The 25555-nt window shown below is 38.1% G+C and overlaps 1 protein-coding gene across 1 annotated transcript; it reads right to left on the bottom strand.

Moving 5' to 3' along the window:
- Positions 1–2849: 2849 nt before the first annotated feature.
- On the bottom strand, positions 2850–22808 carry LOC143884522 (G-protein coupled receptor). Its single transcript, XM_077388145.1, has 18 exons — positions 22780–22808; positions 15488–15556; positions 15207–15298; positions 15066–15104; positions 13953–14009; positions 13117–13191; positions 12264–12329; positions 12097–12139; positions 6660–6708; positions 5967–6060; positions 5819–5871; positions 4865–4949; positions 4684–4786; positions 4502–4594; positions 3852–3918; positions 3637–3703; positions 3504–3557; positions 2850–3248 (listed from the first exon to the last, which is right to left on the bottom strand). Exons 2-18 carry the CDS (start codon positions 15552–15554, stop codon positions 3111–3113), a joined length of 1242 nt encoding a protein of 413 aa, XP_077244260.1. The 5' UTR covers positions 15555–15556; positions 22780–22808; the 3' UTR covers positions 2850–3110.
- Positions 22809–25555: the final 2747 nt, after the last annotated feature.

Below are 25555 nucleotides of genomic sequence, written 5' to 3' on the forward strand. Positions count from 1 at the left end.
GGAAATTTTTTGAGGAAAATGTTGATGGTGAAGTTTTTGCTAAAGAATGCAATGGTCTTGGAGAAAGTGACAATTAAACTTCCCGCAAGATCTTCTAAGATGGAGACGTTTCATGTATTATCGGAAATCAGCCATGCTATGCAATCTTTCCCTAGAGCCTCTTCTCGTGCAAAGTTGTTATTGAAAGAGTCGGGGGACAGTGGGCTCGTTGTGGATGTCACAGCCTAATATTGCACTCATGGATGATCCGAACAATCTTAGCAGAGGACTTGAATGTTAGTCACTGACCGAATGGTTAGCATCATTTTTATGTGGAATGCTTCTCTCCTTGGGGCCCTCTAAATAAGAGGGTCAGTAGTTCCATCATGGCGCCCATTTTACGAGCAACTCATATGGGAACCGTTTTATATTTGTATTCCGTCATGTACGATTTGGATATGAAATTGGATAAATACATTAAATTAATGCATGTTATTCTAAGAGATGTTAAGGATCCTCATAGATTTTGAGTTGGGTTTCAGAGGATTTGGAATGAAAGAGGTGAGCCCTCTATTTTTGCCCTTTATCTTTTTCTATTTTCTCTCCTGTTGTTTACCGAAGATTGATTGTATTTTAACACATTTTACAGGGGGAATGATACCTCACCGTCTTGTTTCGATAATGACACTTCTCTCTCTCTCTCTGTCTCTCCCCTGCTGTATCCAAAGGTTCTGCACTTTTTTATAACTAAACATGGTTTTTGACTTAGTTTCTTCTTACTTCCTGTTGTTTACTGAGGATTGATTGTATTTTTTAATTTTAACATACACATTTTGCTAGGGGAATGATATCTCACCCTCTTACCTCGATAATGACATTCATACCTTTATATTACATTTCTCTAATTGGCTTTTGATAGGATTTTTTTTCTTGAATAGTAACAGCTTTTGATTATATTTTAACCGACATATTTTACGAGGGGAATGATATCTAACCCCATTGTTTCGATAACGACACTCTTCTAATGAGAAGTTATTAACAGCTTTTGATATTTTACAGGGGGGATGATATCTCCTTTGGAGAAATTATATGGTGGCTGACCGTATAGTAACAAGGGCGGAGAGAGAGAAAACCTACGCCCTTGATTTTTTATCCAGAGTAGAGTAAAAAAAGGAGGCTTTTCTTTGATAAAAATCAAGGGAGGGGGGTTTTCCCTCTCCGTCCTTTACATGTAAAGATTGGCCACCATATAAAATCTCCTTTGTTAGAAGGGTTGTAACCCCCGGGCAAAATCGCAAAATCGCTACGTGTTGTGGAACTAGAAATGCGTGGAACAAAAATTTTCTTCGATTTTGGCCTTAAGCCCATGAATCTTAAGGTCTAGATGATCTGATTGTGACCAAAATAACAAAGAATAAACAATTCACCTTACTTACAGCTGAGAAGAAATTGTTTGCATGATCTACTCTTCGAACGGCTACGGACTATCTAAATCGCCACGGCAAAAGTCAAACCGATGGATTCCTTTGTTTCGCACATGATTCCTTTGTTTCGCACAAAGGGATGGAGAACAACTTTTGTCCTCAGATGATCTATATCAGATCCTAGGATGCAAAAGTCAAACCGATGGATTCCTTTGTTTCGCACATGATTCCTTTGTTTCGCACAAAGGGATGGAGAACAACTTTTGTCCTCAGATGATCTATATCAGATCCTAGGATGCAAAAGTCAAACCGATGGATTCCTTTGTTTCGCACATGATTCCTTTGTTTCGCACAAAGGGATGGAGAACAACTTTTGTCCTCAGATGATCTATATCAGATCCTAGGATGGAAAATTGAATTATTTTGATGGAGCTTTGATAGTTTTCTCACAAACTAGAAACTAGAAGCATGTAGTAGAAAAGAGAAAGAGGAGAACTTATGGACGTTTTCCAATACTATGGTTTAACATCAGTTTGCCCTCAATCAGGGGGTGATAACAACCATGGCTTAAAATTTCGATTTCTCTACCAGTTTCGGACTTCCCAAAAACCAAAATTCCGACAGAAATTCTGAAATTTCGTAATAATGTAAACAGAATATTTTATTGATTTCGAAATTTCGGATGAAATTTTGTACATATTTTTTTTTTTTTTTTTAAGATTTCAATTTCTAGAAATTTCGGGGGTAAAGGCCAAAATTCGGAATTTCAGGAAATTTTGGATTTCGGTCGAAATTTAAAACCAGGATAACAACATCTCCCCACTTGATTTTGTCTCCTTCAAAATTTGATAACACCTACTTTAAGTTGATCTTGGAGGAAAAAGGTCTTCTCAATTCAGTTGAAGTTCTGCTGACAGGAAATGGGGGAAATAGTATGAATTTGGTCCAGAGCTACGCAGAAGATGAGGAGCTCTTCTTCAATCAGTTTTCAAAGTCCATGATTAAAATGGGGAACATCAGTCCTCTCACTGGTTATGATGGAGAAGTTCGGAAGAACTGTCGCCAAGTTAATTAAGGAATTTTAACTACTATCTGTGCGGGTTTCTGTTTTTCTTTTCGTGTCCTAATCTCTAACATTGGCCAGGCCTGTTGTACAGTGTGTCAATGAAGGTGGGTTTTCTTTTCCTAGAGAGTAGTTTTTGCTGTTTGTGTTGATGATGAAGATAATGTATAATCTCCAATCTGATCTGTCCTTGGTTTGGTACTCACTATAGTGATTAGTCCTTGACATGTCTACAGAAAGAAAACCTATTTCATCAAGCCAATTAAGGAATTTAACAGTGGATTGGATTTATGTTTTCTTTTGATGATATCAGGTTTCTAACCCTTTTGCTATGAGGCTGTTATCTGATCTGTCTTTTCAATATTACAGCAGTCATTAGCATGTCCACCCAAAAAAGTACCTTCATTAAGAAAAGGAGGAAACCTGGAAAGATGACAAGAAAATGAAACCAAAGGGCACTAAAAGCAACTGAAAATAAGACAAAATCCCATACCACAAAAAGCCCAATCTACTATGAAGTTCTAGGGCATGGGATGATATGATTCTCACAATTCTATTAACCCAAATATTCTTTCAAGTTCTTCATAGAAACTGCAAGAACACTAACTGAAAGGAAACCTGAAAACTGGATGCACGCATAGGCTTCAAATAGACCCATATTTCCTTTCTCCTTGTCTCTGTGTTCCTTGAGCTGAAACAGGGACATGTTCCCAAGATGTTTGATTGATGAAGGCACTATTGAGATTCTCCGCTTGTGAGTAGCCTCCAGCTACTCCGGTAACCTATTTTTTTTTTCAGTTCAATTAAACATGAAAGAAGTTGTGTGCCTTTATAAAATTTAAGCAATGTTCAAAAACACACTGATCAACTTGGCACTTGCTTCAGTCAACTCGGTTCAATCTCCAACTCCAGTTCTATAAAAACTTGGTCAATTTTTATAAAGTTGTGAATTTGTCATTGTATTATGCCAAGTTGCTCAGAAATTTGAAATTGAAATAACAACAAATGGCACAGAAACAGAATCCAACAACACTTACAGTTTCTAAACAGGCTGATAAAATGGTCATGCCCGGCAAGGCATCGAGCCCATGCTGCAGAAAAATAAATGGTTATTGCTCAAATTATGTTGTACATTTAATGCCGATAATAAAAAAACACTTATGAAATAACCTGGTGTTCTACTCGAGTCTTGTAAGCGAATCCTCCGCAGCAAAATAGCAACGATATCACAATGAATCTGCACCAGGAAATGACCAATAACAGTGTGGAGAGGCCATTATATCTATGACAATAAAATAGCACACACAAATTGCTAATAATTATTTATATTTTATCTACATTATATATAAAATATAAGTATCAGGTACTTGAGGGTTTTCACATACATGAAAGAAAGCACTCCAAATGTAGCCCAGCCTCTCATAGAATCACCTCCTTTCTCCTGCCTATACTCTGCAAGAGATAGTTATAAACTTTAAAGAAATGTCTATCTAGGAAAACAACAGGACACGTATTAGATTAATCATTTCCAACAGAACCAACGGGTGAATGTAAAGAATGAAATAGACAGTGGAGGCTCTACCGTACTATATTTCAATTAGGATAGTACGTTAGCAGTTCCTTTTCTCCTGGAAAATCTTTCATGAAGGAGACAACTAAATATGGCGAGACATGAACTCAAGACCTATGTCACAAATATCATTCTCGGGAATTTCTTGGCATGGGAAAATCTCGGGATATTTTGATTAGGTTAAAACATTCAAGAATTACAGTGAAGAGAGGCATTTCTCATAGACAATTTTATATCTCCATATGACAAGAAACAGGCAGAGGGAATTAACTCCAAAAGGACCAACAATCCAATTCTTAGTTATATATTTAAAAAGATGAAAATGCACTTCAGCACCAATAGATATCCACCGGACAAAATAGCAAAATGGTAACTAAACTATGCAAATTGAACTAAAATTTTCTCTGCCAGATTAGTAATAACTAGTACTGCTCAATCATGAGTGGAGGCAATGGAAGGACTAACCACATATTTTTGTAAGAGTGAACTCGATAGGCTCATAACCTTCCAATGGAATAGAAATAGCAACTTCATAAGGACTATCATGGGCCTTTTCACCTGAAAATAAGAAGAATGGAACTCTTTTATTGTGTTATTGTGCATAAAGGGAACAGAAACATATCACAAAAAAGCATAAAAGCACATACACCTCCAGTTCACAATCAAGGTACTAGGTGACAATGTTGTGGGCGGGCTCCCATCTGCCCCTGAGCCTGATAACTTAACCTCCAGGCCTTTGTCCGGATTAACCTGTACCAAGAAAACAGCGTTAAAAATGGTAACATGATCCCAATCAAGAAATGATCATATAAAATGTATAAGTTTTACCTTAAAAACTGGTTTCCCAACCAGACCAGAAAGGGAAGCAATTGCAGTCATATAAAGAGATACATGAGTCTGCTCAGTTCCAAAGCTGCAAAATTCATGAATGCAATATGATCATAAAATTCTTGATTGGGACCATTTTGCAAAAATTTTCATGAAAAGCACAAAAAACGCTAGATAAAGATACATATTGACACCTGAGGATGAGAAACAAATGAGAAATCTTTTAGTTTACTAGATCAAAAGTTTGTCACTCCACTAAGTTGCATACTAGAAATTTGTGAAAGCCTGAACCCCAACAGGGCTGTTTGAATCGTCCAAGCTCAATTTGGATCATTTTCTTAGTTTACTGATAGTTAAACTTCAGATGCAAGCATGCATGGATGAGCATATATGTGTGCCTATGTATGTGTACATGCATACATACAATAAATAGAGACAGAAACACATAGATATGTAGATAAATGTGGATCTGAACCTGGCAACCTCATGGTTATAATGTAAGAATTGCAAGCTTGCTATACAGACAGAAAAAGGGTCTGGTCCTTTGACGTACATCTCAGGTCTAAACCAGCCCAATATCAATAGTTATTGTGTCCTACAAGTATAATAGGTTGGCTCAAGCTCCACATGTTGCTATACAGTCCCAAAAAAGGCCAGGCCCTTTGGACATATATGTCAGGCCTAAATCAGAACAACATCATAAGTGACTGGGTCATATAAGTATTACATGTTGGGTAAGCTCAACTCAAGGCTAGCGACAGCCCTAGAGAAAAAGGAAATGCTAAAGCATTTCACAAGTAAAACCAGAATGTAATAATTGAGAAAGAAAAGCCGGATGTTCATGATTTCCTTGGAAAAATGAGTACCTACAATAATAAAATTAGTTTGCTTAACTAAATGCAGTCTAAACTGTTTTGAACCAGTGAAGCAATTGCTTTAAAAGAAGTCTCACACCTGAACTCATGGCGAGCCTTTTCAAAACCTAGCTGAGTCAATCCATTATAAACCTACAAGGCAAGGAAACAATCAAAATATGTCCTGATGATTCCATCATTTATGATAAAAGATTGAGAAAATCAGATACAGCAACAAGAATTCTTACAACTTCCCATGACCGAGGATGAAAGCCAACAGTGAAACCCTGAAATACCCGTGAACCATGTTTCTCGCATGGGATTGCAAGCTCGACAAGAACACTGGTTTGAAATAAAAGGATGAGTATATTCATAGAACTTGCAAAACAGAATCAATTGTTTAACATGAAATGAAATTATTAACATTATGAACATGGTGTGAAAACCCGATAGAGTAAGACACTACAAATAGAAAAGAACTCATATATAATTAGTGAATCTCAGCAGCACAAATGACAATATTGAATGATTTTTATATATCAAATGAAAAACGGCCAGATATACAGAACACTTATAACCTAAGTGTCCTTTTATTATGCACATCTATGATGAACGGTAGGACTCTTTTATTAAATGGTTTTTCATTGCTTCCAAGTACCCAACTCCAAACTCACATGTTGAGCTTGTGAATTACATATTACACTTGCCAATCCACTCGGGAGTAGTAGGAAAGAGCTATAATGGTTGTAGTAGCAATCCATGCTCTCAACTAGCGCACTTAACTACCAAAGTGAATCACACTACACAATCTACTTGCTCTATTGAAATTCCGTAAGGTTGTTATTCTAAATCCAAATTATGCCATTGACAATGTAGGGATCCATTGGTACATAAAAAACAGAACATGAAATATGTAAATTTAGTCGAGTTCAAGATATGACCTGCACATGGTGGAATCGTATGTTACATTGCATATGCATCCCAGTTCACCTGAGAGATGGAAAGAAATAAATAATCATGGCGGTGAGCTTCTGAAAAATATAACCTATTAGAAGCACAATTTGAATAGGGAAGTGATATATCCGCCCCTTTTGATTACTTGGGACACCCAGCAGCAGTGTATCAATGACTGCAGAGGGCCTGATGTATTTCACATCGGAAGGATTCAATGGGGCTGATTGCCACGTACACTGCTGCTGGGTGTCCCAAGTAATCATAAGGGGCAGATATATCACTTCCCTTTGAATACACACTCAACAAATCCACAGTATCGCATAGAGATAACTCCCAACATATTGGTGATTCATTAAAGGAGACAAGAAAACTAGAAGTGCATATCGGCATAAATGACACAGGACAGCAATAACAGTATACTCATAAAACAACTGGACCTCACACTTTGGAATTATTGCTATCTGTCAGACATACATTTTATGTATTTCACACACAATATTATTTTGGGAGGGAACACCAGTATATAGAATAATGTTTTTTGAAAATTGATTAACTTCGGAGTTCTGATGGGATCCAGTGCATTTGTGCTGGTACGATCGCACCCCAGTATATAGAATAATTGAACAAAAAACGGTCCAAGAAGAATGTCATAAAATCCATTGACCAAAAATTCACAACGTTGATCTCTTATAATGTTTACCAATTCATTCAATCCCAAAAATTCTGATTTGGAGCAAGGAAGAATGTCAAAGTGAATCAACTGTAATCATTCAAAAACACTATATAATATCTTTAACCCGTAAAAGGGAAGATAATGAAACTTCCTGGCACATGAATATGTATAATATTTGAAGGAAATGGCTTACGATGAATCGGAAATGGTGGGTCATCATGTTTAATTAATGATGCCAAGTAGAAGTAAGAGCCTCCAAGACCAGGGAAATAGTGTTAACTATAGCAAAATTCAAACATCTTCTATTAGATACGTCCCTTTTTGTCACCAACTCTAATGAGAACTTCCCCACAACTAATATCAACAAATACCATATTAGTATTCAAAACTCAACTTCAATGACCAGAAAATTGTGATGGATGGATCTCGACTTTCTGGTGTATAGGATTTCGGTGAGTAGAACCAAGGTTCTCAATGTTCTTTTTTTTTAGTGTCTGTGTGTGGCTCTTCAAAAATAAAAAAGACTTTGACATGTTACTTGGCTTTATTTGGCCCTTTCAAATTCGCTCAGGCTGCAATGAACTTCACTGTCCCTAAATGTCAACTTGACAACAAAGCTTCTATTAACAGGCGCAAGACCCCCCAATGCTCGAATCCTGGAACCGAAATTCTTAATTATAGTACTAAGCACTAACTCTTAAGAGCAAACCATAATCGAGAGTTGATGAATTTCTAGGTAACCACTAAGGCTCTGACATCTGAAATACCAAGTCCTATACTTCCCCTTAACTGCACAGTAAGAAACGACTAGGTCATGACCTCCCTACCCATAGTTCCAATGGTTACTTCCATTATCACTGGCTCAAACATGATCAATCTAAAAGTGGGGGTAGAATGCTTTTTTGCCAGTCACCACTTTCCAGAGATGTTTTCTTAGATGTCATATTTGCGAGGCTAGTTGTCCTCGATTGGAACCATTGCATTCATGGGCGCATTATCTTCGTTTTGTCGACATGAACCTTGAGGTCAACTCTAAGGTCTAAAACCAACTTCATACCTAGAAGTTCATGCTTCAGGACTGACAAAGTTCAAAAAATAATCATCACTTGATTCACATGGAAAAGGAAGTAGAAGAAGAGAAAGAAGATAGGAGAGAATTTTCGCAAAGGCTGCAAATCATCCCCACAACTTCTAGCCTTTATAGATATGATCTTGAAGTAATTACATAAAATGACATTAAGACCATCAAATGATGGGTCCCAAAAGAGAATAACAATCAAGCATAACTGTAAATTAACATATACTAACTTAACTCTTAACACCCTTCCACCCCCCCCCCCCCCCCCCCCCCCCCAAGCTGGAGCATAGATATCACCCATTCCCAACTTCAAACAAATGCAACCAAACTAACTACTAGCTATTGCTTTTGTGAATATTTTGTCAATTGATCTTTTGACCCATACACAGAGTGGATATCAAATTCCTAATGACCTTTTCTCAGACAAAATGAATGTGCTCCAATGTGTTTAGTCTTCTCTGAAACACAAGATTGCCAGCAATGTATGCAGCGGCCTGATTATAACAGTACATCTTCACTGGATTGCATACTTAAAATCACAGCTCTTCCATTAGTGTCTTCAACCATATCAACTGACATCTGTGAGCCATTGTACGATATCCGAGTCCGCACTAATCTGTTCAGCTACATTCTGATTCTTGTTGCGCCAGGTAACTAGATTTCCTCAAACAAAGGTACAATTTTTATTGTAGAACGTTGGTGTGAATGTGATCCTGCCCAATCTACATCTGAAAAACTTTACACTATTAAGTTATTATTTTTCTTGAAGATAATAGCGACGTACACTGTACATTTTAAGTATCTTAAAATACATCGAACTGCTTCCCAAGGATTAACAACTACAATGCTTATAGGAAACTGACTTACAACACTAATTAGATGCGTAGCTGTTAGGAAAGGCTATTGAAAAAAGGCTATGTGGGCACGTATAATTTTTAGGTAAATGAGTTCTCCAACAAGACGATGATAACTACCAGGATCCTCATACAACTCAACCTTACCATTTGATAATTTTATATTAGGATCCATGTCCGTATCATATATCACTCTCTGACAAGAGATCAGTGACATTATTTATGATTAAATCATGCCAAGTTTAAATCATGCAACTTAAATACCAATAAAGTAACGTAGTTTTCCTAGATCTTTTGTTGTATTTGCGAACATCTTTTTATTGCATAAATTTTCCTTTGATCATTTCCAATTAACTACAATGCCATCCACCTAGACATATAGAATGATAATGTTATTTTCCTACCTCCATACAAACAGTGAATGGTTCATAAGACTTCGGCAAAAACCATACTTGGTGACAATGGAGCTGAATTTATCAAACCAATCACAAGAAGACTTTCAAACCATAGATGGCCTTTCTTAACTTGCAAACCTTACCATGAAGTCAAGACAGGCATTCTTAAACTAGCTGCCACAGTAGCCAATCCTTAATAAGAAAATGACCGTAACCAATTCATATGGAAAATAAGAAGAGAGAGAAGATATGAGAATATTTTCGTAGAGGTTGAGAAGCAAACCTACGACTTATAGCCTTTGTAGATATGCTCTTTAGGTAACTGCATGAAATACCATTGGGGCCAACCAATGATGGGCCCATCCTATAAACATAATTTTTTTTGAAACGTCTGATGTATAAAATTAGAGGAATTGTGAACTCGGGCGCCCTTTCATGTTATTTATGCAAGGGCGCTTGAGTTTAGCATTCCTCGTAAATTAAAAGATGGAAATTGCTGGTGGCACGTAGAATCCACTATTTGGGTGGTGCCCATTTCAGCATCTCTCTCTCTCTCTCTCTCTCTCTCTCTCTCTCTCTCTCTCTCTCTCTCTCTCTCTCTCTCTCTCTGAAACAATAAAGAAAGAAAAATCAATCTTCAGACAAGAGTACTACCAAACAATAATTCCAAGTCACAGATCCTTCGTTTCACCATCAACTTCAAAACTTACTTCTGCAGAGATCCATTCAATCCTGTCACACTTACACACACTCTCCTCCTCTCATGGCCCAAACCCCCTTTCTCCTCTTCTTCCTCGTCATCTTCCTCCTGTCATCATCCACCCATTCAAATTCTCCCCAACAACAAACCCTTCCTCTCAACCCTTCAGACCTCTATGCCCTTTCCCAAATCAAACATGACCTCCAAACCTACAACTTTCTCTCCACATGGAACTTCTCTTCTCCCTCTCCTTGCACTTCTTTCTCCGGCCTCATTTGCTCACCTGACCCCACAACCCAAACCCTAAAAGTCTCTTCCCTCACTCTCGGCACCAACCTCGCCGGAGATTCCCCATCTCTCGCCGGAAAACTCAGCCCGGCCATCGCCAATCTCACCGCCTTATCCGAATTTATCGTCCACTCCGGAGGAATATCCGGCACGATCGCATCACAACTCGGCGATCTCACCCAACTCCAATTCATCTCCATAACCAACAACCTAATCTCCGGGCCCATTCCTTCCTCCCTCTCTAACCTTCTCAACCTCCACACCCTCGATCTCGGCCATAACCAGATCAACGGTCAGATCCCTCCCAATCTAACTACACTACCCAATCTCAAAATCCTAATCTTAGCTTCAAATCGCCTCCCTGGGGAATTACCCAAAAATCTATAAACATAATAACATCTATAAGAATTACACTCACACATAAATGGAAATCAGCCTATACTAAATAAACTCCTAACAAGGACAAGTAAATATAGCACCCGATCACTGTCCTTTTCCAAGTCCTTTTGATCAAGTACGGGTTGGCCTTCATTGGAAGTTTGGAACCTCACCCACCTAAAAGAAGAACAATTCAACTGGCACATATGGGAGACCTATTTCGCCATAGAGTTTGAGAAGCAAACCCACGACTTACAGCCTTTATAGATATGCTCTTTAAATAATTACATAAAATACCATTGGGGCCAAACAATTTAAAAACATCTAAAGGAATTACAATCATACATAAATCTAAATTAACCTATACTAATTAAACTCCTGACAAGGACAAATCAATATAGCCCGTGATCACCGTCCTTCTCCAAGTCCTTTTGATCAAGTACTTGCGGACCTTCATTGGAAGTTTGGAACCTCACCCACGTAAAAGAAGAACAATTCAACTGGCACAAATAGGAGACCTATTTCCCCGTCAAAACTTTGGTTGATGCTCCATTGAAACACCCAGTGAGAGTTCTAACAGCTTGGGCTCAAATGAGGTGGCACAAAGAACTAGTATTAAAACTATTTCACCAAGAAAAAAGTGTGTTTTAGCAGAATGATTTTGTGTTGCTGTTATATAAGCCATTCTGTTGTGTGCTCCTATATGGTATCCCCATCAGCTGCAATCCACCATGCCGCACTGACCATTCTATATACTGGGAATAAATCCTTCTACATAAACAATTAACTGAAAATTCAATTAAAATGTATTACATCGGATTATTCTTCCCAAGTTTCAGATGCACAAAACAGTTTCATCAAGTAATGGCTGATCGTGGTTGTTCAGGGCAACCACAAATAACTTAAATGCTAATATTGTCATTTCAAAAATCAGAAATGGACCACTCAACGCTAAAGGTCGACATTTGAAAACATGAAACAAACTGGAGCAGAAGGGTCCTAAACTTCCGAAGCTGAAGAATTATCAAATAGCAGGCTAAAAGGGAAAGCTCACACACCTTTACACATTCCATTTAAACAATTTCCACATATAATATTTACCTGTAATTACATAAAAGTGAAGGTTACCATTAGTAACTAAATAAATATGAAGGTAAGTGAACAACAGTATAAACTCAGAATGTTTAAATTTCTTTCCATGCAAAATAAGTGATAGGAGACCAACCTGAGCTGTGCGGCCCATTTTATCAAAGCTAGTTTCACAATTCACCAGGTCACCATTGTAGAATCCCTGTACTTGAAGTGAAGATTTCACATGTGAGGAGGACATGCAGGTTTTCCACGCCAGAATCTTATAACAACAAATAATAACGATAATCCCAACATTTCCACAACAATATTGATTTAGCATCCATTTAGGACCGTCTGGATTCAGCCAATTATAGAAGACAACAAGATACTGGAAATGCTAAACGTTTTGTTTGTGGAGGTGTAATCGATACACACACAAAAGTTAAGATTAAGGACAAGAACAAATATAACTCTGCCAGGGGAGTGTGGGCTATTTAAACTCTCCCTCCAGAGATAGACACCATTTGAACAGCCAATTAGAACTCATGATTTGAATATACTTGTAGATAGCCGCATCCAGATCTAATACTAACCAAAAGTTTTATTTATAACTGGACATGTCCAGATCTAACAGTAACCACAAGTTTTAATTATAACTGGAGTATAGAAAATCCCTAGATATCACTTATTTCCAAAATCAGTTACCACTGTTTCAATTAAAAAGTATCATGCGAAAAATGTAATAATCTTTAAATTTTCAAATCAGATTCGATACTGATAAACCCCCTTCTGTCATAATGTTTTCACCATTTTCATTATTATTTATCCCATTTCAATCATTTTCTCTGCAGTTAAGAGATCACAATAACTTCTCATAGATGATCTTAGCTTCCAAGGCAACAATCAAACATAATAGACAAATAAGATAGCACAGTGATTAGGCCACAGAAATCATTTTGTATAAATATAAAAGTTTCAAAATTGTGTTCCAGGCATTCAGGGCTTACTTGAACAAAGTTCACATCCCCAGAACCAGCTACAAAATGGTTGGAACTGGAATATCGGCCAAAATCAACATAACCCTGCATAATTATGAATACAATAAAATATAACATATCACGCACTATACCTAAAAAGAAAAACATAAATTAGTTTCAAAGCATTAATGACACTCCTTTTTTATATTTAACAAACATTAAAAGCAATCACAAGAAACAAATTGATGGAAGCATCAAAGACTCCCAATACACAACGATGTCTTCAAAATTTCTTCCTTGGCTAGAGAACCTGCTACATCGTTAGCCTCTCTTAAACTATAACTAAAAATAGAATATCTAAACCCTCCACCAAATCTAGAACCTCAGAGAGCATGAATGATTTGCTCACAAGGAAAAGTTATTGGACAAGGCAGTATAATTGAAAGCATCACACTTTACATGGAATCAGATTTTAATAGGATTTCAGGGTTATATATGGGATACTGTGCTGTGCTTTAACTTTATCCATTGATAATTTTGGCACATCAGAACAAGAAATCCAAGTTGATCAAAGACAAGAGAACGAGCTGACGACTACAGGGGAGGCGGTTGCTGCTGTGGGAAGGAAGCTACTGACATTAATATGCTGTAGTCACTAGCTGTGTTTGTTCGTCTAATTAGATTGTGAGTTCCTTTTCATATTGCTTTCTTTCTAAATTGCATGGATTCTTGTCAAATAACAATGGTAGAATAAGCATACAAAGCATTATATAACAGCCAAAAAGAAATATGGAAATAAAACACAAGAAAAAAGATAATGTGGAGCTCGTAACAGAGAAAATTAGAGAATTGGCAACATGGAATACCATTTGTGATCTGGTCTCCACATCTTTACAAAACCGAACAACCAAGTCAGGAGAATCCTGCAAGAAGGCCATTCTTTGTAAGTTCCAAACACAATATTGAAAATTAGTAGAGCTACAAAGCATGCATACTTTCTTACCCCAAATGATACTGAGATATCTTTTCACCATAATAAAGGATACTTATTCTCAAACTTTCATAGTTTGCACAACAAAAGAAAAGGCTTAAAAACAGATTAACTACAAAATGGTGGTGGGATGCTCCATCTAAATGTATAGAATATGCATTTGATGACCGGTCTACATGCCAAATTTGGTACCTCTTTAGCCATAAATTGCATTTGATGGTGTTGTCCACCATCCTAGCAATTAATGATCAAATGTGTTGAAAAAGTGTTGCCTTCTACTTTAAATTTTTCAAAAGTATTGGACAACATTTGTCTACGGGATTTGCTAGGGTCCATCGCAAAAGGCATTTCGTGGAAAGCCTGTTGCATGAGAGAGCAGCCACCTTGTGAATAATGACAAATTATGTTGGCTGCTCTGTCATGCAACAGGCTTTCTGTGAAATGCCTTCTGCGATGAACCCTAGCAAATCCCTTTATCGATACAGAAGGTTTCAAATTCCTTAATCTTACGTTCCTACTCTACATTTTCTGTAACAAATCTGGCTCAAAGCACAACATAATGAAATTGCTTGTCTCAACTCTTGTGTTTTTCAATAAGGCAACATATCTCCCAAAAGTTCTAATTCTAAGACATTACTCATATTTGTGAAAGAGCATGTCAACAGTTCCAATGCTGAATGTTATTTAAATCTGACAGACAGTATAGGATCAATATATCAGAAAACAAAGTATCAGTAAAATGAAATTCTCAAATGATATCCAGTTATTCAATAAGAAAGAACAATGGTCTCACAATCTTACCGTTCAAGAAACATTAAGTCACACCAATCGTCCAAATTAGGTTTCACACGTAAAGCATGCAATCATAAGAAGGAACATTTGACACTGAAGTCCAATTTGCAAAAACAAAGACAGAATAGAAGTACGTAAAATACATGTGCATGAATGTAAAATTTGTGAAAAAACACAAATGAGTCTCTAGCATTACCTTCCCAACATATTCAAAAGGGTGACCGATCCAATCAGTCTGAATCATAGCTAAGAATGTGACATCTTTAATGAAAATGATAATTCATAACAAAAAAGTGTTTAGGTGTATGTGTTTATGACAGAAGAAACTGAAGGATACAAAATCAAAAATCTGACTGCTATTATCAAGGACATAGCAATTGGAACTTGGTACCACAATTGCTGTTGCCCAAGGAGCATGTAGAAAAATGACTGCAAAAAAGGGAAGAAAGCAAATCAGAACACAACCAGGGTGGCAGCCAGATAAAGAACAAATTTATAAAGTTTCGAGGAAAACTACAGCATTATACTTCTCAAATATCAAAAGACCAACATAGGCATGGACATAGCCAAAAGAAGAATGTGAATCGCAGCCTTCAGGTGAAGGGTTTGCATGCTTACCTATGAGAAGAGATGCAAACAAATAGTTGAAAGAATGCACAGTTAAAGTGCTTCCACCTTGCAACATTTCTGTGGAATTATACACATGTTTTATTAAGATAACGTCACAACCTTTTGCAATATTACATGAAATGAAAAATGATGGCACTACAGTTGAGATGAAGTTACGTCTACCAAGCTTCTAAATAGAAATATCCATTGAGAGAAACATGAAAAATATTATAGCTATAGATGATGATGAAGATGTAAATACATATGGAAGATATAACTTTCTCAAGACAGAAAAAAAACTTTTGGTTGTACAAAGGTGCATGGACAGACATTTCTACAAAAGTACAGTGCCATAAATCTCTTGATTTTTACACAAGAAGTAGTATATGTTAGATGGGTGCCAATGTGAATATGGGCATATTGTACGTTTCCACGGATTTGGTAATTAAAAATAGCACAGAAAAAAAAAAAAAAAAAAAAAACAGACACGAAGAAAGAAACAAAAGATAAGCCACACCACTTTTCTTTTTTTTTCATATGCATTTTAAATGTATCGATAAAACAACTCAAACCATGAATAACTATTGTTGGGTTGTTGTCTTGTTTTAGAAAATCCGGAGCTTAGAGGGAGAGGGAGAACAGTTCCTAAAACTATTTATGCATAAGGTGTTAGGGTTTTAGGGGAATACTTTAGCATATAAGGTATAATTCAATGCTTGATGGTTATGGTACAATAACACTCGTGAGGAGATAGTGAGAGCACGCCTTTCTCTTTTTTCACCGTGAGGTGAGAGAAAGGGTTTGAGAATCAGAAAGATATTTCCAGGGTGAGGATTGGGTTACAGGTTTATGGGAATGGATTGACCCCTTTGTAACTCTTTATATTTTTCCCTATTTTGGAAATCGATTCTCAACCCGTGGATTCAGGCATCTTTGTCAAACCACGTAAATCTTGTGTGTGATTGCGTGTGGTTGATCCTTATTTGAGAAGGTATTTATCGGTTTTATACAGTTATCCTTAGCTTATTTTGGTTCACATCGGTGATCAAGATCAGAGGTTGATTATTAATGGAGAGAATCAAAGAGGGATGTCATCTAAAATGGGATCAGGAAAGGTAGTTCAAAATCTAAGGTCAACACGAAAGGATCATTGCAAGAAATTTTTTTCACTTGAAGCAAAATTGTCCAAAATGTACTGACAAGGAGAAAAATAGTGATTCCGAGAATAGTAGTGGAGGTGAGCCGAAAGAGGTGATTGGAGATATTCTCATAGTCTTCACAAGCATTAGCACTCCTTATAATGATGAGTGGATATTACACTCAGGATGTTACGTACATCTTTGAGAAAATATATTATGGTGTTCCAAGAGACAATGGTATGTTTAGTGTCCTTGAGTGATGGGTCTACTTGCGATTTCATAGGTGTTGGGACGGCGAAGATCAAAACATTTGATGGAGAGGTTCGTACTTTAGGTGGTGTGACGTTTATCCCCAAAATTTGGATATATCTGATATCTCTTAGCATGTTTAGATTCCATAGATTGGAGGTACTTGGCTGTAGTGGAGACATGAAAAACACATACGACTATATGATTCTAATGAAATGAGAGAAGTGTAGCAAATTATATTGTCTGGCGGGGAATATGGTGGCTAGTAGTATTCCTATGTTCTCGAAGGGTGACTAGAAATAGGGTATGCATAATCACAAGGTCTCGTGTAGGATATCTTTTGCAGCTGGAGCATAGAGAGCAATGACATGTTTCAAGATAACAGGTGATGATGAGAAGTTAGTTCCTGTGATGGGAGAAGACATATTGAGGCTTTTCTAGAGTTGACTAGATGAGTTAAATCGGGCCTGCTACGCATGTGCATTGGATGTGTTGATCAATTCATGTAGAGTTATGATCAGGATGATTTAATGGTGTGTGAGTTGGTGCTTTAGAAGACCGGTGTTGATTTACAGAGATACACCAGATGTAGAGACACCAACTAGAAATGTTCAAGGTGGATATGGAACAAGCCAAGGTGGAGATTGTTGGGTTGTTGTCTTGTTTTACGAATTTGCCTTTTGTTTCCTAATATGACGAAGAGAGGGGGAGAGATAGTTGATGGTTTCTAAAACCGTGTAGGCTTTTGGTGTTAGGATTTAGGAGAATACCTCAGTACATAAGGTATCTTTCAATATCATGATGGATAACGTACAATACACCACTTGAAAGACGATAGTGAGAGCACAGTTTTTCTCTTGATCACTATGAGTTGAGAGTAAGGGTTTGAGAGAGATTTCAAAGGTGATAATACCAAGATACCCAAGCTTCTATAGTTTTCCAAGCAAATGTGAAATGTCTGAACTGAAATGCCTGCAACTTCCAAATTGACCAAAATATGGATTTGGGACATCTAACAGAATAAAAGGCCAACACATGCCAACTAATAGCATTGGAATATCTCAAAAACTAACAAAAAAATATTGTTGCTGCAGACTGCAAACTGAGGCTATTTTGAATTTCCTTATACCAGAATTTCCTTATATGGATTAAACTGTATAATAAAAACCCCTTTGTTCTGATAACTTATAGGCAATTCAGTTAGTTCCTTGAGAAAAAAGAATGAGAATTTTCACAAGACATCTTTCCAATTTACAGTAAATACATTGAACAGTTTCGAGATTCAGTCAGAAACAAAATCAAACCATGTATCAGAAACGATAGAGGAATCAAATTTTGAGGGTTGCATTCAAAACCTATAACCACGCTTATCATTTTACCGAATACAATTAAATTAAATGATGGAAAAAAATTGCATTGTTTTGGAAAGTGAAATTGAATTCAATGAAAAGCTGTAAAAAATGTGTCGAGAAATTGAACTTTCTTTTCTCTAAATTTAACATGACAATAGAAGATAAACATTACAATAATAAATTAGTAACCTCGATTACCAGCAATTCCAGGGATGATTTCACCATTTTTACCCTAAATTTCAATCATGACGAGATTAAAGGAAGTTGTGAGGATGAGAAGAGAGAGATAACTGAATAGAGAAGGCTATTTGGCGTGAGGATGAAAGATGATTTTAGACCAATATTCAGTTCAACAGTTGGTTAGAAAGGATTTTGTATTTTATCGCAGGAGCTGAAAGGGTGATGAGATATGAAAAACAATAGAGGGGTAGTTTTGTCATTTGTGGAAAGTATGGCGGTTATTAATCACCTTTGGAGATGGGCAGGGCCATTTAACCCTAAATTGAAGTGCTTTATCCAATCATTATTGTACATGTGTGCAGATTAACAGTGCAATAGGTGGGCCCCACTGTCTTGAAAGGTATGGCTAAGAAAATGCACCGACGGAAGGGTTTAACTCTTGAGCTTTCCCAAGTTTGAATGTGGAAAATGGAAACCAATGTTCAGAACTCCAACTAGGATTATAAGAGCTAACGCAAAAAAGAGTTTGATTCGGTGAGTGATTGACTGACGCGGGCGACTTTCATTAATCCAGGCGAGTTAGAAACGTTGTTGATTGAGTTAGTAGGATAAAGCTCAGACAAGGTAAAAAGAGTCGACCAAGGCAAGTCGAGGACTTTTGACACTTAGGGATCGTTTGGATATGCGGATTTTAGAATCCAAGATTTCTTCAAAATTGTAGATGAGAGACAATAGAAGAAGCAGACCAGCCATCGTTTTCTGATTTCTCGCCCTTCTTTCCATCAGCGAGAGAGTAGCAGATCATCCCATGTTTCCAAGTTTTAGATATCTCAGGATGCGGGTTGGATGACTAAGCTAGAGCTCATAAATGGGTTGGATCACTAAAACAACTATGGGAGATGGGGTTTCTGAACTCTAGCTCAGGCTCTCATCTACAACGGGTTAGATCATTAAAACAACTATGGGATGCGGGTTGGACTTTTATCTGCTACTCTCTCGCTGATGGAAAGAAGGGCGAGAAATCACAAAACTATGGCTGGTCTGCTTCTTCTATTGTCTCTCATCTACAATTTTGAAGAAATCCTAAATTCTAAAATCTGTATATCCAAACGGCCCCTAAGAGTCAAAAGCCCTCGACTTGCCTTGGTCGACTCTTTTTACCTTGTCTAAGCTTTATCCTACGAACTCAATCAACAACGTTTCTAATTCGCTTGGATTAATGAAAGTCGTCTGTATCAGTCAATCACTCACCGAGTCAAACTCTTTTTGCGTTAGCTCTTATAACCCGAGTTGGAGTTTTGAACATTAGTTTCCATTTTCCACATTCAAACTTGGGAAAGCTCAAGAGTTAAACCCTTCTGCTGGTGCATTTTCTTAGCCGTCCCTTCAAGACTGTTAGAATATGTGAGATCTCACCAATAGGTTAGATTAGGCAACTATGGTTTGATTAGGTAAAATAAAATCACATCTTCCAAGATTTGATTTGGATTAATTGGGGAAGATTATGGAGGCAGGCTAGATTAGGTATTGAGATTATCTTCTCATATCTTGTCAAATCTCTTTCCATAAATCTTGTGATACTAGTTTTCTATGTTTATCCTCTTGAGTGTTCTATATAAACACTCATTACGCTTGATTGTAAGATAAGCAAAGATTAGTGGAAATCTTCAATATTTTACATGGTATCAGAGCCACCGATCTTGGAGTGACCACAAGACAAATAGCTGCTATCTCCAGCGGACAGCCAATCTAGGTGTCCACCCGGCCACCATCGCTCCCACATTCTCGTTCTCAAATTAACACCACTAGTACTGCCTTCCTTACCAGCTTCATCAGTTTCAATCTCCGTGCATCCTTAGCATAATTCCTTAGCATTCTTGTTCAATCTCCTTGCATTCTTTTCTCATCTAATTTTCAAGACTTTCGTAGTTGCCTTCAATAACCCCTCATCTTCTTGAATGCACCCCTCTCATCATCTTGTGCCAATTACACGGTCTCCTTATTTGGCTGTCAGCACCTTCACAAATAAAAAAAAAGGGATTTGCATTTTCAAAACACCTATTTGATATTTGCACACTGTGGACCCCGATCCCGAGGACGACGGGCGAGGGACACGAGATCCCGCGCCGATCCTCCAAGATCTCCACAATGTGAAGGAGAGCTCTACCAAGGAACTCTCGAAATGATGCCACTCACAGCATGGGTGGCGATACAAATGAGATACCTCTCGATTCAAGGACTAGCACGGAACCAAGATGTACCTATAACAAAGAAGAGTCGCCATCCAGGGAAGTAGGTCCTGGATCCCATGAAATACTCTGTTGCAACGGATAACCAGAGATACAAAAGTCCGTGCCTGATGACGAATGGGGAAGGTGTTAAGCGCCCCCAATTCGCCCAAGTGCAAGCACCTGGTCTCTTATGCCATTTTTAATTAATTTTGAAGAGTTTTGGGCTAAAATCATGTGAAATGGGAACGAGTATCCCCAAAGAAACATCTAGCTAAGCATGCATGACCCGGGGATGGGCAAAAGAAAATAAACATCCAAATCCTAACTCACCGCATCTACTCATAACCCATCACATCTAGGAAAGCAGTAACATCCGCATGCACAGCTACAGCTAAGCAAGTAATATCAGATATGATAAGCAGAAAAGCAGTAAATATCTACAGCTAAGCATATGATCATGATAAATAAGCAAATAAAGGTCACAGCTAAGCATGTAAATAAGCATGTGAAACTAAACGCACAAGGAATAAGCAAACTGCAAATAAACACACAAGGAACCAAAGACAAACACACGATAAGCTAAAAGATGCGAGGAAAGAAATGAATCGGAAAATCAACGGTACATGAGGACCGAGAATGCCAGGGAAAATAAAAGGGAGCGTACAATAGGCTCAGGGAGCGATTCTAATTAATCAAGCTCAGCGATCCTGATCCGCTGAAGATCGGATAAGTCTCACGATCATCATAGCCTATCGTTGGGCTCAGCGAGGGCAATCCCTGTGAAGGGGCCACGCTACGTCGTCGCCCGTCCCAAAACCCGATAAAACATCGGAAAACCGATAAAACCGGCAAACCACGATCAAAATCGGAAATGAAATGAAAAGAAGGCTCCGAGTGACCTGGCAATCACCATCCTTGCCCATTTTGGTTTTTGTATTTTTGAAAAAGCTTGAAAGATATTTTTGGATGCTGAAATGATTTTTTTCAAGGATTTAAATGATTTTATTGAAAAGTTTGACTGAACTTGGGATGACGATCCCAAGCTGCCTACGTACCCTGTGAAAGGGGATCAAGCCAACGTAGTTCAAACCAGCATTTCGAAATACGCTTTGAGTGTTTTTGAATTTTTATTGTTTTTGGATTTTTATTGTTTTTAGTTGTTTTTATCCCTTTTGATTGAAAGGGGGTTTTGCTCAAGAGGTTGCCGTCCGTCATAGCCTAAACCCGCCGAGACGTTCCTATAATCGAGGGAATCCCGAAGCCTGAGCAAGATCCCTAGGAACGTGAAAGGAGTAGTTCCAAAAGGAGGACAAGGTGGAACCTCTGAATCCCATAAGAAATGATGACCTCAAAAAGAAAGGAAACCCCCCTACACCCTGTAAGAATCCCAAGAAGGGAAAGAGGATGTGAAGGGCAAAGGGTCGACTCGAGAATCATTCCGTCATCGCCTGAACTTGAGAGGAAAATTGCCTAGGATGAATAAACAAATTGAACACAGGTGCTAATCCCAAGCCTTAATGAACGTTTTCAACCAGGAAGTAATCCCTAAGGCTAAGAACACATCATCATCCAATCAAGTTGATCGGAAAATAATCTTGAAATTTTATCAAACACCTTGGAACACAAAACAGGTGATTTAGTTTCTGCACAGATGTTAACACCAGCTTCAGCTATCACAAACTTGATAAACTAAATGAAATAAGCAAGCATAGCTGACATTATCAGGCAATGAATTGATAAAGATCAAAGACATTAAAAGATAGAAATGGGAGCATTAGAGCCACCGAATTAGGAAGCATTATCAGTTCAATTTGAAAACACAATATTGCCACCACAAATAGGCTGTCTGGTCTCAAGATTAAATCCTATTGCATTTGGATCCAAAACCAAGGAATCGAATGAGACCAGATTTGTTGGGCCACTCCATTTGTGAAATTCAGGTATAATCTGATTTCCTCACATACAGGGCATTTGAAATGAATCAAAGATGCAGTCACAATTTAAAATTTTGACCATAATAATACCGTTCAGGGATGAAAACCATCGGCAAGAACATCAAATGGAAATCAGTTCCATAAGCTAAACACCATACGTTCAAAGAAGGCACTATACCGAAATTAAACTAGAATGAGAGGGGAATAAAATGATACCAGGATGTGCTGCTGATAGAGCTGTTGAGGCAGTGATGGTTGTCCTTGCGAAAATGAAGACCCTATGTTGGACTGAGAATTGGTACTCTGCTGATGGGTTTTCGAAGTGGGTTTCGGTTTTTGGAGGTGGGGACAATGGGTTTCGGCTTTGGGGGTTGAGGAAGGTGTAGGTGGAGGACGGTGGGGGATTTTCGAAGGGTTGGGTGGTGGTGGAGCTGGAGGTGGAGGATGGTGGAGGTGAGTGGAGGATGGTGGATGGGTTTCGGATTTTTTGAGGTGTAGAAAAGGGGGTTTCGGTTTTGCGTTTGGAGGAAGGTGGAGGTGGAGATGGAGGACGGTTTTCGAAGGGTTGGATGGTGGTGGAGCTGGAGGTGGTGGCGGTGGAGCTGAGGATGGGGGTGGCGATGGAGGCCGAAAATGGGTTTTTAGGGGTGGTGGAGGTTTTTGCGAAGGGTGGTGGTGGTGGTGGTTCGGTGGATGAGGAGAAGAGATGGGTTTTTAGGGGTGGTGGAGGGGTGGCTGCAACTTCTTTCTTCCTCTCCCTTCAAATTTTTTTTTTTTCCTCCTCCTCTGCAACTCCCCCTCTTGAACCCTAAATCGGTGCCCTTTGTGGAGAGGTGGCTCATTTTGCCACCCCCCATTCTGTCTAGGACAGCCCCATCTAGTGCAATTTCATTATTCTTTTTTTAATCTATAGGGGTGGTCTGGGTAGAAAGGGGGATGTCATTTGAATCTTGGTTTCAATGCACCTGGGTTGGTATAGGCACACCTTTGAAATTTAAATTCACACCTCTTTTTCTTGCAACTGATAGTGGCTCAACCTAGCTTTGGTAACGGCACAAGCTCGGCTTGTCCTTTTTGGCAATTTTTCGCCCAGCTTATCTAAAAAATTTGCAGGGGCCTCTTGGGAACATCAGCAACCTCTTGGGAATTTTGCACCCAAGAACGGGCACAATGGGTAAGTAATCATTCGGGTTTTCTTCACATTTGGTTCTTGGACTTTTCGGGAATCGGTTTCAGACACTTCGGGAACTTGAGACTGACTTTGATTCTTAGGGACTTCGAATTTGGCTCCGAGACTCAGATTTCGGGATTTATTCAATTTTTGAGAAATTTGGGTCAGGTCAAAATGGGGTGTCTACACACACTTTTTCCCAATGTCCAATTTTTCGTCGATAATTGTTGCCACCATTCCTAGCCGCTATTCGTTGTTTTCTCTTCTATTTCTTTCCTCTCTTTCTTTATATTTTTGTCTTTCGCCTATTTCGGTTGAGGTATCTCTTTGTGGTGCATACCCGAAATAGGAGCTCTACTCAGTTGAGGGGCCTCTCTCCTTAAGGTTCGTGCCTGAGAGAGCAATTTCTCTCTTTCATAAGGATCGGTATCTCAAGATGACCAGTGAAGTCTGCCCATTGAGGCTTTCTTTTGCCCATAGAGGTCATTTCTTGCCCATTCCAGCATTCGTCCATTGTGACGCATTTCTTGCCCATTCCGGCATTGGTCCATTGTGACCCATTTTCAGAAGGTTCAATATTCTAATCAGCCTAATAACTCGCCCATTCAGGCTTGAGTCCAATTCAGTTCATTGAAGCTCTTCGCGGCTCACCTTTTAATGCGACACATTCTTCAACAACAGGCGGCCATCATCTTCAACAATATTGGTAACATACATCAAGCAGACATCAATCGTGACAACGTGTAACAAAATTGGCAAATTTTTACATTTTTTTTGGGATATTCATTGTAATCAAACGTATATCGATTTTCAATCAATATACGTTTGAGGAGGCATGTTAGAATATGTGAGATCTCACCAATAGGTTAGATTAGGCAATTATGGTTTGATTAGGTAGAATAAAATCACATCTTCCAAGATTTGATTTGGATTAATTGGGGAAGATTATGGAGGCAGGCTAGATTAGGTATTGAGATTATCTTCTCATATCTTGTCAAATCTCTTTCCATAAATCTTGTGATACTAGTTTCTACGTTTATCCTCTTGAGTGTTCTATATAAACACTCATTACGCTTGATTGTAAGATAAGCAAAGATTAATGGAAATCTTCAATATTTAACAAAGACAATGGGGCCCACCTATTGCACTGTTAATCTGCACACGTGTACAATAATGATTGGATAAAGCACTTCAATTTAGGGTTAAATGGCCCTGCCCATCTCCAAAGGTGATTAATAACCGACATACTTTCCACAAATGACAAACCTACCCCTCTGCTCTTCTCATCCGCACAACTTCCTATAATCTCGTCAGGATTGAAATTTAGGGCAAAAATGGTGAAATCGTCCCTGGAATTGCTGGTAATCAAGGTTACTAATATATTATTGTAACTTTTATCTTCTATTGTCATGTTAAATTTAGATAAAAGAAAGTTCGATTTCTCGACACATTTTTTTCAGTTTTTCATTGAGTTCAATTTCACTTTCCAAAACAGTGCAATTTTTTTTCCATCATTTAATTTAATTGTATTCGGTAAAATGATAAGCGTGGTCATAGGTTTTGAATGCAACCCTCAAAATTTGATTCCTCTATCGTTTCTGAGACATGGTTTGATTTTGTTTCTGACTGAATCTCGAAACTGTGCAATGTATTTGCTGTAAATTGGAAAGATGTTTTGTGAAAATTCTCATTCTTTTTTTTCTCAAGGAACTGACTGAATTGCATATAAGTTATCAGAACAAATGGGTTTTTATTATACAGTTTAATCCATATAAGAAAATTCTAGTATAAATAAATTCAAAATAGCCTCAGTCTGCAGTC

The sequence above is a fragment of the Tasmannia lanceolata genome, unplaced genomic scaffold (assembly GCF_043159265.1).
Source record: "Tasmannia lanceolata isolate RefF3 unplaced genomic scaffold, GAP_Taslan_0.1 ptg000008l, whole genome shotgun sequence".
In the NCBI taxonomy this organism is placed as follows: Eukaryota; Viridiplantae; Streptophyta; class Magnoliopsida; order Canellales; family Winteraceae; genus Tasmannia; species Tasmannia lanceolata.

Excerpts from the sequence above, each read along its gene's own strand:
- LOC143884522 (XM_077388145.1), bottom strand. The coding sequence starts at position 15,554 with ATGTTGCAAGGTGGAAGCACTTTAACTGTGCATTCTTTCAACTATTTG. Across the intron at positions 15,299-15,487 it reads GTTTGCATCTCTTCTCATAG|TCATTTTTCTACATGCTCCT; the intron begins GTAAGCATGCAA and ends CCTTTTTTGCAG. Across the intron at positions 15,105-15,206 it reads GCAGTCAGATTTTTGATTTT|ACTGATTGGATCGGTCACCC; the intron begins GTATCCTTCAGT and ends GCTATGATTCAG.